Source organism: Protopterus annectens, chromosome 1.part0, assembly GCF_019279795.1.
Source record: "Protopterus annectens isolate FY-2018-M chromosome 1.part0, PAN1.0, whole genome shotgun sequence".
Taxonomy (NCBI): domain Eukaryota; kingdom Metazoa; phylum Chordata; order Ceratodontiformes; family Protopteridae; genus Protopterus; species Protopterus annectens.
In genome coordinates, this window is record NC_056725.1 from 510,888,479 (window position 1) to 510,906,814 (window position 18,336).

General features: G+C 43.3%; 1 protein-coding gene across 2 annotated transcripts in view; it reads right to left on the bottom strand.

Moving 5' to 3' along the window:
- Positions 1–290: 290 nt before the first annotated feature.
- The window catches only part of POLR1C (RNA polymerase I and III subunit C), an 868,501-nt gene continuing 850,455 nt past the window's right edge, over positions 291–18,336 (bottom strand). For both annotated transcript variants that reach the window (XM_044061017.1, XM_044061008.1), the window contains exon 9: positions 291–745. In XM_044061017.1, coding sequence (XP_043916952.1) covers positions 627–745 — 119 coding nt within the window. In that variant the 3' untranslated portion in view covers positions 291–626. The remainder of the gene's footprint in view (positions 746–18,336) is intronic.

The window sequence follows — 18,336 nt, forward strand, 5'->3', positions numbered from 1 at the left end:
CAGAATATTTCCTCATATGTTTAGAAATTGTGACACTGCTGTTGCTATTTTCATTAAGGTCTTCAGTACAGCATACAAAATATGTTTTGTTTTTATAAACATTACACTTAAATGTAGGGATGGAACTTAGATTACATTGCAATGGCTGGCAGTATAAATACATGAAAATACCTAATGCAGTGTAGGCATTCATCTGCTTAATAAAAAAAATCAATAACCATTTCCTATTACTTGCAAACACTGGTACATATATCATCTTGCAATGCTGCATCAAGAAATGCATTTTACACTTTTTTTTTTTTTGCAAAAATATTTATTTACATCAAGAATCAACATATATGAAGGAAATGTAATATTTAAGAGCCTTGTACTACTTGCTTCAAAACACCAGTGAACTTTCAAGTGTTAATATGAGGACTCCACCAAATGTGGGAATGCAATCAATTTATGAGCCAGCAAGCTCTTGGGTTCAACACTTTTGGGTGCTTGCTGTAAAGGCAACAAAACAAACCATGGTAACATCCTTTATAAGGGACTGCTGAAGCATCTCACAAAAGAAACCGAAATGCCCTTTACAGCCCAAAGTTAAAAGTCCATAGAAGTCGCTTAGAATTTTTCATCCCAGGTTAATCTATTTGAGATGCATCCAGTTCATTCAAGAATTTCTGGCACTTGGTCATCAGGACCTTGACAGCTTCACTCACCAGCACATCAGGTGGAAGACTTCCAGCAGATTCCACAGAAACTATAGACACACAACATAAAAAAAAACTGAATTAGACTACAATCAGTAAAACATTTTTTTTCAGCCAGTGAATGTTTTACTTGGTTACATTACAAATTACAAAGGTGTCATAATAAAGCAGTAGCAATCAATGTGCTGGAAACAGCAGTAAATCAAAAACTGGCCAACACAGAAGTTAAGTTGGTAGATGACCATCGGTGAGTCAGAAGAGTACAAACGAGATTCCATTTAAATGGCCAAAGTATGACTTCAACTCAAGCCTTGAAGTCTGATCAGACAAGGTGGGTAGGTTCACAGATGAAAATGACAAATGGCATACAAAATTTAATGAACAAAATGGAGCTGACTGCAAGATCCAAACATCTGCTGTGCAAACTTAGTTTAATTTACAGATGAACTACTTGTAGAGTGTGATAAAAACAAATGCATATTTTAGCTCTAACTTCACATTACATGTTGGACAAAATATAAAAATTACAGATGTGTGTTCTATAACTTGCAAAACTTTAAACACCAAACAATGAATGTGTACACTAACTTCAAATAACAAATGCTTCCCTATGTCCTGTTGTGAAAAAAGGTTTCATTAGATGGCATAAACCAAAGCTTCACATGGATGAAGGTAAAGGGTGAAAAAGGAAAATCCTTAACAGTTTGTACTAATACTGTCACCACACAAAACTGCAATGGTAAAGATTTCCTACAAAAGTAAATCAAGGATTCCAAAACTGAAGAAAACAAATTAAAATTAAATTCATACACTTTACAACTTTGCACTTGACTAAGTGTAGAGAATTAAAAAATCAATCCAACTCAAATCAAGTTTTTATAACTGGGTCTTCAGAGAAGTATGAATAAATAGCATCAAGTCTCACAACTTTGACACAGATGAATTGAGTCATTTTTGGACTCTGAAAAAAATCTACACAAATTCCAAAAACAGCAGTTACAGCAAACATCAAGTTCTTCAAAACAGAGCATTTCTAGCCAAACTGAAAATATATCATGCCACTGTTGCAATAATCTGAACACTGCAGAAAACTGGGCATTAATGAAATGTGTTACTAAAGCTACTAAAGAAGTCTGGATCAATGTATTGGTAACGCTTGCATCCAAAAGCTGCAAAACTTGAGACAGACTGAACTAAAAAACTGAAAGTACACATCAAACTTTCAGGGAGAAAAAGTGTGTCACCCTATGGTTTCAGTAAAATGCTTTTAACAGCTACAACTTAAGTAGATACAGTTAAATCATGAACACAGCACATCGAAGTAGTTAAATGCAGAATCTTATTACGACTGTATTCGCCAAAACATTACAGCTTAAATATATTTTAATATAACATAACCCCACACCCCTGAGAAGGGGCAGATTCCACTAGGCAAGTATGCATGTAAAAGGAGATGAAGCTAGTGTTTACTGTATTTTAAAACTTCAAAGAAGCCACAATCAATATTTTAGCTTTCTAGTCATTTCTAATGATCACAGTAATGTGTAACCAAACAGAGAAAAACACTGTTAACTTAAAAAACACTTTGATTTTGCCAGGTGTGAACACCGAACAGTAAGGACATTCACTGCTCCAGATTAGGTTTGTCACGTAGGGCTAAATAACAAACATCAAAACTTTAAGGTAATATGAGATCAGATAAGCAAACAGGGCAGGCCCTGCGGCATGAGAGTAGTGTGCTGGTATCCTGAACTCCATCCATCCATCACCAACCCCTTTGGGTAAGGGTGTCATTTCAGCACTGAATCATCTAATGCCAAAGCTCACACCACTGAGTGGCTAGCCCTGTCACGGTTGTTCTTCCATATCACAAACATACATGTGCAGTCACACTTATGGTCAATTTAGTGTGTCCAAACCACCTACTGCATATGCCTTTAGAATGTGGGAGGGAACCTGAGCACTGAGAAAACCCATGCAAACTTAGGGAGGGCAGGCAAACTCTACAGAAGGAACCCCAGTCAGGAATCAAACTGGTGAACCCCTTGCTGAGAGCAGACATCACCACCTGCTGCACCACTGTGCTACTCCTTGCTGGTAGCAATTAATAAAAATTAAGTCATCATTATTTTGTTGACTGGGTTAGTCTCATTAGGCCTACAGCCTATTTTCAGGAAAGAATAAGACATGTATACTGATGTGAGTACATCTGGCAGTGCTGTGGTCTCTTTTACCATTAACTGTGCTACCACCACCACAGGCAAAAGGGAGTATGATTTAACATCCCATCCAAAAGGACAGCTCAGTCAGGAGTGCAGCACCCCCTTAATCTGCACAGCAGTGGCATCATTGGAAAATGAATCCAAGTACATGGAATGGAAAAGAACCAACAATCCTGAAGTCAAGTGAGCTACCTGTTGAGCCACTGATGCAGTAACCACACAGCAGAATTCTACACTAGTTGGAACTAATCAAGTTCCTTGGTTAGGAGGGCCCTAACTACAGGGCCTTGTAACAGTCTAAAGAGGTGGACGCCATGGAATGCACCACCACAGAAAAGGTCTTGCAGAGGAGTAAACCTTTGCAGTGGGCCATGTTCCTTAAATGGAAACAAGATTATTTAAAAATGAATGACACCTAACTCCCCAATGTCAATCTGGCTGTCAAAAATTCCAGCTGTCTAGGGGTTTACTTTATCTCTGATGAAAATACTACCACAGAAATATGGATTACACTGCTGCCTTACATTCCACAAACATCTGGTTATAACTCTTTCCACTCAGTTAAGCTCACTGAGCAAGGAGGTGGTATATTAATCTTCACAAGACAAATATTTGAAAAGAGTACAGCTGGACAAGTAAACTAACAATAACTGTTCAAATGATCATTGCAGCAGTAGTCTTAGCTATATGGGTTATACACTGCCAAGGATATTAACACTGGCTAGCTTCCAAAGCTTCAAGGCATCTTCCACATGTCCGAACCATCAATCAGCTCAAGATAAACTGACTTAGAAAGACAGGTTTGGGTGCCAAACCATTCAGAGCTTTCATGGCAAGAGAGAAGGAGGCTCAGCCCTGATGCAAAATGTTAGGAATAACAAAAAATAAATGTCCATATCCGGGCATAAACACACCAAAAGCAAAGGTAATGGAGTGAAGGAGATGATACTGCAGCAGTGATAATGCAAACATCTACTGCTATGATAACTTTACTTACACAACTGTACTATGTTCATCAAACTGATCACTGCTGAGTTCCCTTAGTTCCCTTAACTATATGGGTAGATTATCTAAGCTTATTAGGGGGGGGGGAGAAGAAGGGTATGGATACCAGTTTTTGCATAAAAGGAATAGTTCTCAAAGAAGCCCTATCTCTGTAGAAAATGACGTAGGGTTGACTCTCTATAAAAGCTTGCAACTCAGATACCCTTCTTGAAGAAGTCAGAGCAATCAGTAAAACTGCTTTCCATGTTAAGAACCTTAAGGCAGTCAGGTCTGCTGGTTTAAATGGAGGAAGTGTTAGCTTCTCTAACACAAAATTAAGATCCCAAGGAGGGACCACTGGTATAACTGGCAGCCTCTTGGGCTTATGCAAAACCCCTTTCAAAAACATTTTGATATGAGAATGCCGTGATAGAGGAGGACCCATGGGAAGACATGCTGAAATGGTGAATAAATAAACCTTGATGGAGGAGTAAGAAAGCCATAGGATAGCAACTCACACAAATATTGCAAAATCAGAGAAGTAGCTCTGAATGGGTGTTGGTTATGGCACTGGCACCAACAGAAAACTTTTCCATTTGCTAATATATGATTTTCTAGTGGCAGGCTTTTTTGCCTGCATTAGTACCTGCTGTACTTGCTCAGTAAAGTGATGCCTAAAATGAATCAATACCCTATCATCCAGGCTGAAATTGACAGGGGGGCAGCGTGTATCAAACACTACTGAACTTGTTGAGTAGACCCATTCTGTGAGTAAGTTTGACTTCTGAATGTTTTCTTGGAATCCCAGCTTGTATAAGAGATCCATCTCCCCAGAGAGAGTTTCTTGACATTTTGAAAGACTCTGCAAAAATAAACAAGTCACCTAGATATGGAAAATGCGGATACCCTGTAGCCTGCAATGAGCTATAACTACAGCTAGACACTCTGAATACTCTTGCTGCGTTGGACAGTCCAAAGGGTAAGGCAGTTAACTGATATGATCCAGATGCACGCAACCTTAAGAGATGCCTAAAGTCTGAATGAACAGGGCTGTGATAAGCATCTTTAAGAAGTAACAGATTACATTTGGGCACCATCACAAACAGGTTTCGGAAAGAAAAATCCAGAACAGGTCTCCCAAGCATTTTCCTTCTTCCATCTGGTCTGGTCTTGTGCATGAGGAGTTCCCATTTGAAAAAGAGGGATTTCCTCCCACTGCCATCTGAAACCTTGAGTGATTTCCAGAACCCATTTATCTGAAACTATCTGTTGCTAAAGTGAGACATACATATTCAGACTTTCTGGAAGGGAAAAGGGACTGTCAGGGTGGGAGGAGGTCAAGGTCATATAAATGATCCTGCTGACCTGTTCGAATGTCCTTGGTTTTGTGGGAATTCCTGAATTCTTTCTGGAATCCTCCTACCATTTTTCTTAAAACATCTGTTTAACAACATTATACTGAGACTGTATTTTGTGCTTTCCAAAAACAGATGAGGGTTAGAGAATCCCTTAGAAATTTTGGAAAAGGAGGGCTGAAAAATATCAAGAGATTCCCTGTATCAACTTATCTCCAGCAGAGGAACCAAAAACTAAATCTCTATCTGAAGGAGAATTTAAAATCTCATTTTCACATCATCTGGGAGATTCTGAGAACACAGCCAGGAAAACCTTCTCAAAACAGTACCAGTTGCCACAACTCTGGAAGAAGTATCAACCAAGTCTCTCACACACACACACACACACACACACACACACACACACACACACACACACACACACACACTGTAAACACAGAGTATTGACTTGAACAAAAGAAAAAACTAGATTAAAGTAGATTTTTCCTCAAGAAAAAACTGCAGACAAAACATTCCTTATGCTGGATTTACAAGATGTCTGTACCCAGAGTAATAGCTCAATTTCAGCTCTCCCAGTGCGAAAACAGAAACTCAGAAAAGAAAGCCAGTAAATTTGTCTTTTTGGGTAAATTTCAGTTGCTTGCCAGCAAGTGCACTAAATGGATGCCAGCAAAAAATAAATTCAGAGAGCCTGAGAGAAAGACAACCACGAAAATGGTGAGTAGAAAACATTGGCTGAGAAGAATCCCGCAGTTCATCAAAAAGCAGTTCAAGCTCCAGCTTTGATGCTAGATACTGCTTCTAGTAATCTATAGGAAAAAAATAAGCTGAATATGCTCAGAGTTGATTAAAACAAACAAAACACTGAAAGAGTATAATCAACTGAAATAGCAAAAGGCTGGGAAAATGGAAGAAGCTTTAAACTGATATTCAGATGACTTGATAAAACTGCAAAAAATCAAAGGTCGAAATGAAGAAAAGGCTGGCTAAGTATGACAGCTCAAGAAGAGATGTTTTAAAAAATGGAAGGATTAGAGAACAAAGCACACAAGGAAAACCTGAGATTTTCTGCTGTACTACAGAAACAGGAAGGAACAGACTATTAATTTTATGAAAGCACAAATAAGCAACTGGACTGCTATTCAATAGCAGGAGTTGTTAATTGAAAAGACACATCATGTGTATGCTCCAAACCTGGTCATGAGAAAGCAGCCTAGACCTTTAATAGTAAAGATGCAATCCTATCAGCAGAAACAGTTGCCTGACAAAACTTTGACAGATGGACAAAGTACTAAAAGTGGTAGACAGTGGCATTTTTGTGGAAAATGATTACTATCAGTACACCAGGAAGAAGGGGTGTACATTTATTCCAGGAATCAGAGAATGTCAAAAGCTACTGTATAGCTGTCTTAAGAATATTTGTTCTGGAGCATCAAATTAATTGTTTGATGTAGTACTTGCTAAGGAGGAAACACAAAAGTTCGTCCAACAAAAAGTTAACTATCAAATAAGAGATTCTGTTTCGTATTCTTCTGATAAAAAAAAGAAGTTATGTCTTACCACAACGTTCCATCTTTGTTGTTGATCTTCGTTCATTTATTACTGATGGGTTATCGGTTCCATCCTCGGAACCGAGCCAGCCAAATATCAAGCTCACGTCAGCCAAAAACTCTCGAGCCAAGATCCTACCCAGAATGCTCTGCTCCCTGTTATCTCAGATCGAGTTTGCAAGTTGAGAGGAAAAAAGTAAAGGCTACCTCTGGTCATAACAGACCTACAGTAAAGGAGTATATGAGATCAACCAGGAACCTCCGGAGGGGGACGGAGGGTGGAAAGTAATGAATAAACGAAGATCAACAACACAGATGGATTTATCTGATGTTGTTAATCTTCATTCATTCCTTACTGATGGGACTGAGTCTCCAGGTACCTGTATCCCTGGGTGGCCCTCATAGAAGGACATCCCTGAGCACCATGGAGCCAAAAGAAGCTCTACCTCTGGAGCCAAATCCAATTTGTAATGAAGAATAAAGGTATGAGGTATGGCCCAAGTCGCAGCTGAGCAAATATCATTGAGGGAAGCTTTAGCATGGAAAGCTGCTGAAGTTGCCGCAGACCTTGTAGAATGTGCTTTCACTCTGTGAGGCAAGGTGACATTGTTTTTGTTGTAGAAAATGGTAATACAATTTCTCAACCATGAAGCCAATGTAACTGTTGAGACAGGATGACCTTGTCTTGGTCCAGAAAAAGCCAGGAATAGTTGGTCAGATTTACGGGTAGATTTTGTTCTGTCCAAATAAAATTGTATTTTCCTATGAACATCCAAGGAGTGCAGGCAATACTCTCCCTTGTTAAAGTGGTTAGGAAAGAATACTGGAAGGTCAATAGGTTGGTTTATAGACCGCTCTGACACCACTTTTGGTAAAAAGGAAGAATTGGTTCTCAGTGATACCCTATCCTTATGGAAGATAAGATAGGGAGGTTTGATGCATAAGGCTTGAAGTTCTGACAAGCGTCTGGCCGATGTGATTGCAATCAGAAACAAAGTTTTCCAAGAGAAATATTTTACATCACATGAAGATGCAGGTTCAAAGGGGGGGAGCTGTTAGAGCTTGCAGAACCAATGCCAAATCCCAAGGTTGTACCGGTTCTCTAAAGGGAGGTTTTAAATGGATAACCCCCTTCAAGAAAGATTTACAGAGTCTATGTGACATAAGCAAAGAATCCTGAAAACCAATGTAGAAATTTGAAATGGCAGCTAAATGGACACAAATAGTATAGGCAGACACCCCAGAGTGGAAAAGATGTTATAAGTAATCCAAAACCACCAAAACTGGGTCTGACAAGGGGTCTAATTGTTTATTCGCTGCCCATTGAGAAAACCTTTTCCATTTATTGAGAAAGATTAGTCTGGTGGACGATTTATGAGATGCAATAAGAATACTGCACACAGGGGACGAGAGGTTTTCCTGCCTGGCAATCATTGGAAGTGGAGAAACCAAGCTGTCATTTTCAGGGTTGTTAGACTGGGATGAGTCAGACCCTGTGGATGGGAGATCAACGTTGGGGATGGATTGAGGATCCAGGGTTGATCTAACAGGTGAGGCCATTGGAAGGGGAGCCAGACTTGAGGCCAATATGGTGCAATGAGGATCACTTTGCTTTTCAACTGTCGTGCTTTCTTCAGAAATTGGGAAATGAGGGGGAGAGAGGAGAATAAGCATAAAGTAGACTCGAGTGCCAAGCGTGGACTAGACCGAGGGGGGGGATCAGGGCAAAATAGTTGCTGCGCTTGTAGTTGGTTGGGGAGGCGAACAGGTCACAGCAAGGCTGGCCCCAGTGGCAGAAGATTCTTGCTGCTATCATAGGGTTGATGGACTACTCGTGAGGTTGTAGAATGCTCAATTTGTCCACTATCACGTTCAAGCACCCGGGAATGTGCGTTGCAGTTAGAAAGCGGTTGGAAGCTATCGCCCACTTCCATATTCTCAAGGTCTCTCGGCATAACGGGCAAGATCTGCTGCCCCCTTTGCTTGTTAATGTACCACACCACTAGCATGTTGTCCGATTGGAATGCAATAGTCCCTGATGTTAGGATGGAATGAAATGCTTGCAACACTAGTAGCACCGCCCTCAGTTCCAGGACAGTAATATGCAAAAGGGCCTCTGTCTCTGACCAGGTGCCTTGGGCAGAGTTTCCCTGACATGGCCCCCCCACCCCATCAGGGAGGCATCCATGGTCACTGTGGCTTTTGGTTGATGTGGGCTGAAGGGGCGAGACCATTGTTGGGGATTTTGAGACGTCCACCAGAGTAAATCTTCCTTGCATCTCTGAGTTACATTTATCTGAAAAGACAAAGAATGTTGTAGAGGGTACCACTGAGTGAGAAGTAACCACTGAAGGAGCCTCATGTGGAATCTGGCTAGAGGAACAATGGTGATTGAGGCTGCCATTGACCCCAAGAGTTGGAGTATAGATTGCGTGGGAGATTTGTGGTGACAGAGCAGTGGTTGAATCTGTTGCCTTATTCTTTGAAGCCTGTGGTCCGGAAGATATTCTGTGCAATTTCTCGTGTCCAACAGTACCCCTATGAATTCCAAAGACTGAGGTCGGGTTGTGTTGGACGTCTTCCAGTTTATAGTGATTCCCAGGCGTTGTGCTGTGAGGAGAGTGTAGTGCAGGGCTTCTTCCAGTAGACGCTTGGTGGGGGTGGTGAGGAGCCAGTCGTCTAAATATGGAAATGCCTGGAATCCTTGAAGTCACAAGTGAGCGATAACCACTGCCATGCATTTGGTGAACACTCTGGAGGCTGCAGAGAGACCGAAGGGCAGAGCTCGAAATTGATAGTGACTGGCTCCTATGTGGAAGCGGAGGTATTTTCTTGAGCGTTTGTCCATTTTTATGTGGTAATACACATCTTGAAGATCTAGAGGGCACATCCAATCGTCTTCCTCCAGGAGAGGAGGGATAGACTAAACCATGACCATTCGGAATTTCTAAGCTTTTACAAATCTGTTCAGTGTGCTGAGATTGGAATTGGTCTCCAATCACCTGTCTTTTTTGGCACTAAAAAGAACCTTGAGCAAAATCCGGATCCTATCTGGTCTGGGGGGACCGTCTGGATGACTTTTTTGTAGCAGCTTTTGGATTTTGTCTGCTGCTGCTTTCCTTTGACTGGGTGGGACATTGGGTAATACTCTGGATGAGATTGGACAAAGATGGAAGGCGATACGATAGCCTCTGAATATTATCCATTGCACCCAAGAGTCGGTTATATTTCGCCAGGCAGCGGGGTACAAGGAAAAACGACCGCCAATAGCTTCCAGAGGTGAGAAGTCAGGCAACGCTTCAGGAGCGTTGATAGGGTTGGCCAGAGAAAGAATCTCTGGAACCCTGGTTTCGAGGACCTCCTCTGCCCCTAAAGGGGCGTTTTCCATTGGAGTTTCCCCCTCTGCCTCTAGGGGAGAACACGGCACGTGCGCCACGGAAAGAGCCCTGTGATTTCCTGTGCCACGTCATTCTGCTCCTCTGATTTCTGGAGTAGAATCGAGGAGTGGAGTGTCTCACACCAATGGCAGATAGGGTCTTGCCATCTTGTTCGCACCTTGCCAGCGTATCTTACACTTTAGGGCCAAACAAAAAAGTGTCCTCGATGGGGGCATTCATAAAGGAAGCCTTAAAGGAGTCGCAAAGGAGCATCCATGCACGTCGTCTGGTGACTATAACCACATCTGCCACTACAGCTGCTCCTTCTGTTGCGTGAGAAATAAGACGTATGGAAGAATTAAAAATGGACTCTAAGGTGGCTACCTGAGAAGCCACGTTGTCACAGACCTCATCAGAAACAGCTCCTGCCAAGGTTTCAGAGAGTTGGTTGATAAGATCCTTCTGAAGCCTGGTAAAGTGTGCCAAATAGTTTAAAGACCTTATAGCGAAGGTTGATGAAGCAAACGCATGCTTCCCTAGTCTATCTATCGCCAGGGACTCCTTGCTGGGCGGATGGACAGTTTGGCTCTCTTCTGCCAAATCCTTCTTAATTGCAGCTGCCACCATCTGGCATCTACTGGAAGACCTTGTGACCAATGGAGATGCTCAGCTGAAGGTGATAAGATTTTATCAGGCTTCTGTGGCATCGCTTCCAGGGTGTCAGGAGCCTTCCAGCCGTGCTGGACGATGAGCTGGACGAGCTCATCGGCCGACGGGGTAACCCAGAAGGTAGGAGGCAGGGCACGAACGGCCTGCAGGAATACAGATTCCTCTGAGGAAGGATTAGAGGAAGGAAGGATTAGAGGACTTCCAGTCAACCCTCTAAGGATCTCAACGATGTCACCAAAGGACACCTCATCAGAAGGTGACTGTGGGGACCCTTCCCCATCACCAAAGTCCATATCTTCAGTCAATGACTCCTCAGTGGAGTCCATGTGCTTCCTCTTGCACGACACTTTGCGGGGTACTTCCTCAGTGGGAGGTTCTGGGGAAGACTGCAAAGATGGCATCTCCTGAGGAGGAGAAACCTGAGGCTCTTGTGTCCAGTGTCCAGTGGTTGTGGCTTGTGAGAGTTGCGGCACAGAGGAGGGAGAGGACCCCAACATGTGGGGTTTGCCAGTGGAGGCAAGCGCCCTCTCCATGGTCTGTAAGGCCAGCCCACCCAAAGAGGGATGTTAGCCCAGAACAGAGCATGACAACCTTGGAACCGGGGTCACACCCCGCCCTGATGAGCCAACCCCCAGACCAGGAGTCTCAAGAGGACTGTGAAGCGTGAGAGAGGAAGGATTCGTGGAGGGTGCCACAGAAAAAAAAATTGGTGTGGAACCAAGAATGCCCTCCCTCACGGCACAGCCACTGGCCTGAGAAGAGCCCGATTCCCAGTGCACCAAGGGCCACAAGGACGACTCTGGTTCCAAAGTGAGATCCACTATTGGAGTCGGAGGAAGGGAAGCTGTTGTTGGAGTAATGGGCTTCGATACTTGGGTGGAAGTCGAAGGAGGAGTGTACGTTGGAGTTTGAGGAGATATGCGTTTACCTGAAGGAGGGAATGTGGATTTCGATAGTTGAGAGAGACCTCTGGCCAGAAGCAACTGGTCAACAAGCCGCAACACATCTTGCTCAGAGAGGCTCCTGGTCGACCTCATAGAGAAACCTGAGGGTGATTCTGGCCTTTCTAGAAAAGGACTATATTGGCTACCAATGAATGGATCCAAGGAAGTAGAGTACTTGGTCCTTGCTAATTCGAGAGGTGCAGAGCCTGGAACAGAGGACATCTGCAGCGAAGAGAACTGTGTGGACGTAGTTTGCTCCAACGACATCAGTGTCATAGAAGCTGAAGGTGTCTGCACCGTAAAAGCAAGTGTCTGCACCATTGGGTACAGTGCCGTCGAGGAAAGTGTCTGCAATGGTAACAATGACAGTGCTGAAAGTTTCTGCACCATGGAGGACAGTAACATCATACTGGGGGCCGAAGGGGATTGTACCAACGGTGTCAAAGGGGACTGTACCTGCATGGACTGTGCCGGTAAGGGCTGCGACAAAACTGTTGGAGCCATAATTGTCTGCACGGGGAACTCCTGTGCCAGTGTTGATAAGGAGGACATAGCTGGAGCAAGAATCGGCTGGGGTGGTGCCGAGCCTGGAACGACAGGGTCACAGGTGGCAGCGCTGAAGTAGTAGTCAATTTCATCTTATGAGTAGACTTCTTATTATTTCCAGAGGGAGATGACGTGAGCGACCTAGATGAGGAAGTGGAAGAACGCCTCTTGTGGGGTTTAGCAGGAGGGGGTGAGCCCTCCGATCCAGAAATAGGCTTACAGAAAGAAGATTTGAGAAGGCCTTTCAAGATTAATTTGTTCTTTCTCTCGTTAAGAGTCCTGGTTGAAAAATTTCTACAAATCCCACATGGGGGATCCACAGTAAGGTGGAAGACATTCAAACAATGGCTCATAGGTAGGTTCAAAGGTAGGTACTAGGCTGTCAGCCCAAGGGCCTAGGTAAGCCTAGCCAATAAAGTTCCCTGGCTTACGACAATCCAAGAAAGTTAATTTCCTGTGCCCCTGTCGAGCAGAGCCACAGAAATGATCCCCGGGGTGTATTTCCTATTTCCCATCCACTCATTAAGATTTTTCTTTAAGAGTGTTAATGAGGAACTTTGCTTGACATAGATGGGTAGCTTGTTCCAGAGTATGGGAAGTCTCTGGGACAGGAATCTATCCCTTTAGCAAGTCCTGTTTATAGTGGTGAGAAGGTTTAGTTCCCTAGAGCGTGTAGCTCGGAGGGATTGGGATTTCTTTAGGTGTAGCATGTCCAATAGCTCTGGGTTTGACATAGCTTTATATGTTAGGCAGAGATCTCCTCGGAGTAGGCAATATGCTACAGAGTAAAGCTTGAGTTTTTTGAGACGATCAGTGTAGGGCATCTGTTTGAGGCCAGTAATTCTCTTTCTGAGGTACTTTGGTGGCCTTTCTAGCTGCTGCAGATGTCTTGTGAGGTACATTCCAAAAGGGGCGTTGCACTCTATAATGGGTCTAATGAGTGTCGAGAAGAGGGGAACAATGACCTCTTTCTTCCTGGATGAGAACCCTTTTGTGATGAGGTGTGCCATGTAGAAGGATTTCCTGACTACTGTAGCAATGTGATTATCAAAGGAGAGACTACTGTCCACCTGGGTCCCAAGGTCTCTTATCACACATTCGGTGTTAAGAAGACTGCCGCCTATGTGGTAGTTCATGGATACAGAGTTTTTACCAAAGGGGATAACAATGCACTTTTTTGGTACTGAGCTTGAGGCCATGACTCTGACACCAGGCATCTGTCTCAGTGAGGCCCTTCTGTAGGATGTCCACATCATTTGGGGATTCTATTATAGCTCCTAGTTTGCAGTCATCTGCGAACTTCGTTAGCCTGTACTTCAGAGAAGTAGATACCAAACAGGAGAGGTCCCAGGACTGAACCCTGTGGTACTCCACTTGTCACTGGTTTAAAGTCAGATTTGGAGTCTGCAACTTTTACAGTGTGGGTTCTGTCAGTGAGCCAGTTGGCAACCCATCTTGTGACATAGGGATTTATACCTAGTTTAGTGAGTTTAGCTATAATTCCAAAATGAGGGATGGTGTCGAAAGCATTGGAGAGGTCAAGATAGGCTGTGTGAACCACTTTACCCTCGTCTACGGCTTTGGTGACTGCCTCAAAGTCGTCGACCAGGTTCAGGAGGAAAGATCTCACTTTCACAAACCCGAACTGGGTGGGGTCCAGAGTTTGGAGGTTACCAATGTCTTTGTTTATGAATTCCATAATGATACGTTCCATGGCCTTGCAGACCAGGCTCGTCAGGCTAATAGGGTGATAGTTCCCAGGATCAGTGATGGCTCCCCTTTGTGGAGTGGGATAACTGTTGCTGTGCGCCATTCAGTGGGCATAAAGCCTGACGTGAGGCTATGATTGAACATGGTGCTTGGGTGGGGAGCCAGTTTGTTCTGAAGTTCATGTAAAACGCAGCCCGGGATGTTGTCCGGTCCCATGGATGCTGTGTTTTTGGCTTTAGAGACTGCAGCTTTTACCTATGAAGTTATGATTACAGGGACTATGCATTCTTCCTGTATAGATATGGGCCCTTTAGGGGGTGAGAGGGGGGTAAAGTTAGCACTGAACCTATCTGCCAGGATGTTGGCAATATCAGTTGGTTCTGCAATTTTTGTGCCATTGTGCTGTAACTCAGAGCAGATCTGGGTGTTGCCACTGAGATTCTTGACATAGCTATAGAATGCTTTGCGGTTGTCCTTAGAATCAGTGGCAATCTTGTTTTCATAGCTAGCTTTGGAGGATCTTAAAAGGGATCTCAGTTTCTTGCTGAGGCTGACCAGGGAGCTCCTCCACTCATGTGATTTTACTCTCTTTTGCAACAATTGCTTCCTTCTGTTGTAGAGTTTGTTTATGGCAGGGGGCCACCAGATTGGCTTCCTTTTTTTGGTGGATAGCGTCTTGGTACTGTCTGGGACAGCACGATCCATGCACTCGTGTAAGTGCTTATAGAGCGCATTTCTGTAGGATTCAGCAGTCATAACTGTATTGTCCATCTGCATGGGTGTCATGATGTTCACCACTTCTGTCTTAACAAACATGAAGTTGGCTTTGGAGAAATTTTTTACCGTGGTTTCCTTAATGGGGGGTGGGGGCGGGATGTGGATATCTAGGGTGATTAGCTTATGGTCGGATCTGACCAAAGAGGAGATGACTTCAGGTGTGGAACACCGGTCACTCAAGTTGGTAATGACTAGGTCTAGGATATTGCTGCCCTGGTGGGAGTATGGATAAGTTGAGCCAGAGCATTGGAATTTATGAATTCCAGAAAGCACTGAGCGAAGGTGTTGGTACATGAGTAGTTTTCCCAGTTAATGGTGGGATAGTTAAAAATCGCCCAATATTAGGGTGTTTGGTTGAACCATAATATTTTCCAGTATATCAAGAAAAGAGGAGTGGGAATCCTGGGGCATGGTGGGGGGATCTGTAGCAAGTTACAATTTTGGATTGCAGTTTTGCCCAGAGTTAGTTGCACTTGGATAACCTCGGCTGCATTATGCTGAGCAACTAGCCTGGAGGTGTGGATATCCTTAATGAATATGGACACACCTCCGCCTTTGGTGTTCCGGTCCAGGTTAGATGGCCGAAAAGTGTGGTACGAGTTATAGCCTGGTAATGCAGGGGTGGTCTCTGGAGCCTTGAACCAGGTCTCAGTCGTAGACATCGATGTTCTCCATTTTAAGGAGTGCCTCGAGTGAGTGCATTTTGAGATTTAGACTTCTAGCACTGATAGCATTACCCTCAGTTTTTGCTTGCCTGTTCCTGTTATGGTGGTGAATTTGTCATTTGAACCTTGCCTAAAAAAGGCACTATAGGGGCGGCAAGAGCCTTTGCTAGTATCCGGAATCCCAGGGGTGACAGGTGCAGGCCCATCTCTGGCAAAGCATCATGGTCTGTTGACCATGTCGTCCCAGGCAGACAGATACTGGATCCCCTTAGAATGACACTAGAAGCGTAGCCAATTGTTGAAGTCAATCATTTTGTCCTTGTATTGCGGTATCAGCGATGGCAGGATGCTACTCAGGACTAGGGTCATACCCGAGTCCAGGGAGGTACGTCTCAGATCGTTTACACCAACATGGACAATCACAGAGTCATAGCTGTACTTGTTGTGGAGTGACCTGAGTGCGTGGGTTATGTGGCGGATCCTGGCACCCGACAGGTAGCTGACAGTGACCTTCTCCTTGTTTAGCCTGATGAGTGAGACATCAGTGTGCCTGACTATAGAGTCACCTATGACTAGTGTATTGTGTACGTTGTTTTGCCTTATGGACTGTGGTTGAGTGGCACACTGAGCCTGTGGGCTATGTGTCATTTGGGTTGTGTTGGTGGTGGGAGGTTGCTTGCGTTTCTGCTTTGGGGGTCTCTGTTGCTTGAGCAGATTATTATTGAGAGCCTCCGCAAATGTTTTTGTGTTTCTTTGTGTGGATTTTGGTGGTGTAGGTTTAGTGGGAATATGTGATGAGTGTGGTGTGGTGCAAGTGTTTACCTTCTCCTCCTGACTATCAAGGTCAGTCTTGGTTGGAGAGAGCTTTGCCTCCAGTTTGGCTAGATAAGTGCATCTCTCACAGGTTGTAGTGTTGGGTGGTAGGATGAGAGGATTATCTGTGTACATGAGGCAATTGCTACATTGCCCCAAGATGCCCAGATTCATCAGATAAGACAGGAGAGAACACTGGGAGCTGACCCTTGGACATGCCTGAATAAAAAAATATTTTCCTCTAGACAAGTGAAGAAAGTAAGTACCAAAACTGTTTTCCTCTAGGTAATGAGGAAGGGTGAGTGCTGTAGTAATTTGTGGTTTACTTAGTGCTTACAAGTTCTGAATAAGTGCTGAGCATGGATAAGCAAATTCAAGTGCTAAAACTAAGAATCTCTATCTGGATCTTGTTGTAGATAGGCTACCTAGTGCTTACCACTCCCACTGATGAGCTAGAAGGCTTCCCTCCAACACAGAAAGGCTTGGGGGCACAGAAGCTTACAAACAGTCCTGGATACAGCAAATCTGTAGCTGGATTAGACTACGTACAGGAAAGGCAGAAAACAAGCTTGGAATTTATATATATATATATATATATATATATATATATATATATATATATATATATATATATATATTTTTTTTTTTTTTTTTAAATAGTTAAGTGGGTTGGCTTTCTCAAAAAGTTCTCTCTGTATTACAAAGAATGAGCTAATAACAGTAGCAAAAACACTTTAAATGCAGTACCAGCTAGCACACAAGTGTGTAGCAATATTAAGGCAAATGCAGTTTAAATAAATGCAGATACGTTAAAAATGACAAAAACAAGTTTAGGAAAAATCAGATAACAGCACTTGAACACTTAAAAGCACACAGAACAGCAAATTAAGGTATTAAGGTAGAAGAGAGTTATGTAAGAGCAGCTCAAGAAACTATAAGTAATTTTATTTATTTTTTTGTGGAGAGGATGGGAACAGAACAGATTAAAATGCTATAGGGAATGTCCTTCTCAAGTGCTCTCTCTGTACACAGCAGAGGAGATGGGACTGGTAGGAGTGTCTGAATTCAAAATATGATCTCACTGTACTCGGGAGCAAATGAGATGGGCCCAGTATGAGTGTCCAAAAACAGATTTACAGCAGGGGCGGGCAATTCCAAAGCCACCAAGATTAACACCACAACAACAGGAGGGAGGGGGGGGGGGGAGACTAAATGCAGCTATCGACGGGGAGTATTATCTCTCTGTATTATATTATATATAACAATTATCTACAAATTTCTAATCTTAAATAAGTGCTTTTGTCAGTTGATTTATGCAGGTGAATCTCAGCAGCCAACCACTCAGAAGATGAGCAGAATGATTAAAAAACGTGACCAGCACAGATTATAATGCAAGGAGAAACCCCCAAGCTAAGTTAACACAATTTCAAAAGCAATCTAACAACTTTCAATGTATCCAGATGGCTACACTTTTTCACACTTCAGGCAACTAAAGTACAGTTTTGTACCTACCATAAATGTAGATGTCCGATAGGTATGCATCTGCAGTCATCACATATGGGTTGTCCTGCCTCAGGCAGCCCTTCGGTCGGCCGGATTCCAAAGTCTGGGTCCGGCGTCGGCTGATGTCGCCCTTTCCCCGACGTCAGAGCGCCTGGGGTATAAAAGCGTCAGCCGACGCCATCTTCCTCAGTGTTTCTTGCCCCAGATGCCAGGTGCCCTCAAAGGAAGGCTAAATTTGGAGAAATGCAATAAATTCCAAACGTGCACAGAAATATATATATATATATATATATATATATATATATATATATATATATATATATATAAAACAAATACACCATAATAGATAACCCCAGCTAGCTAAGAGAGGGAAAAGTACCCAATAAATACCAAACAGGGGAAGGAGGGGGGGTAAACCTGACTGCAGATGCATACCTATCGGACATCTACATTTATGGTAGGTACAAAACTGTACTATGTCCTTCAAGGATGCATCTGCAGTCATCACATATGGGTAGAATACCAT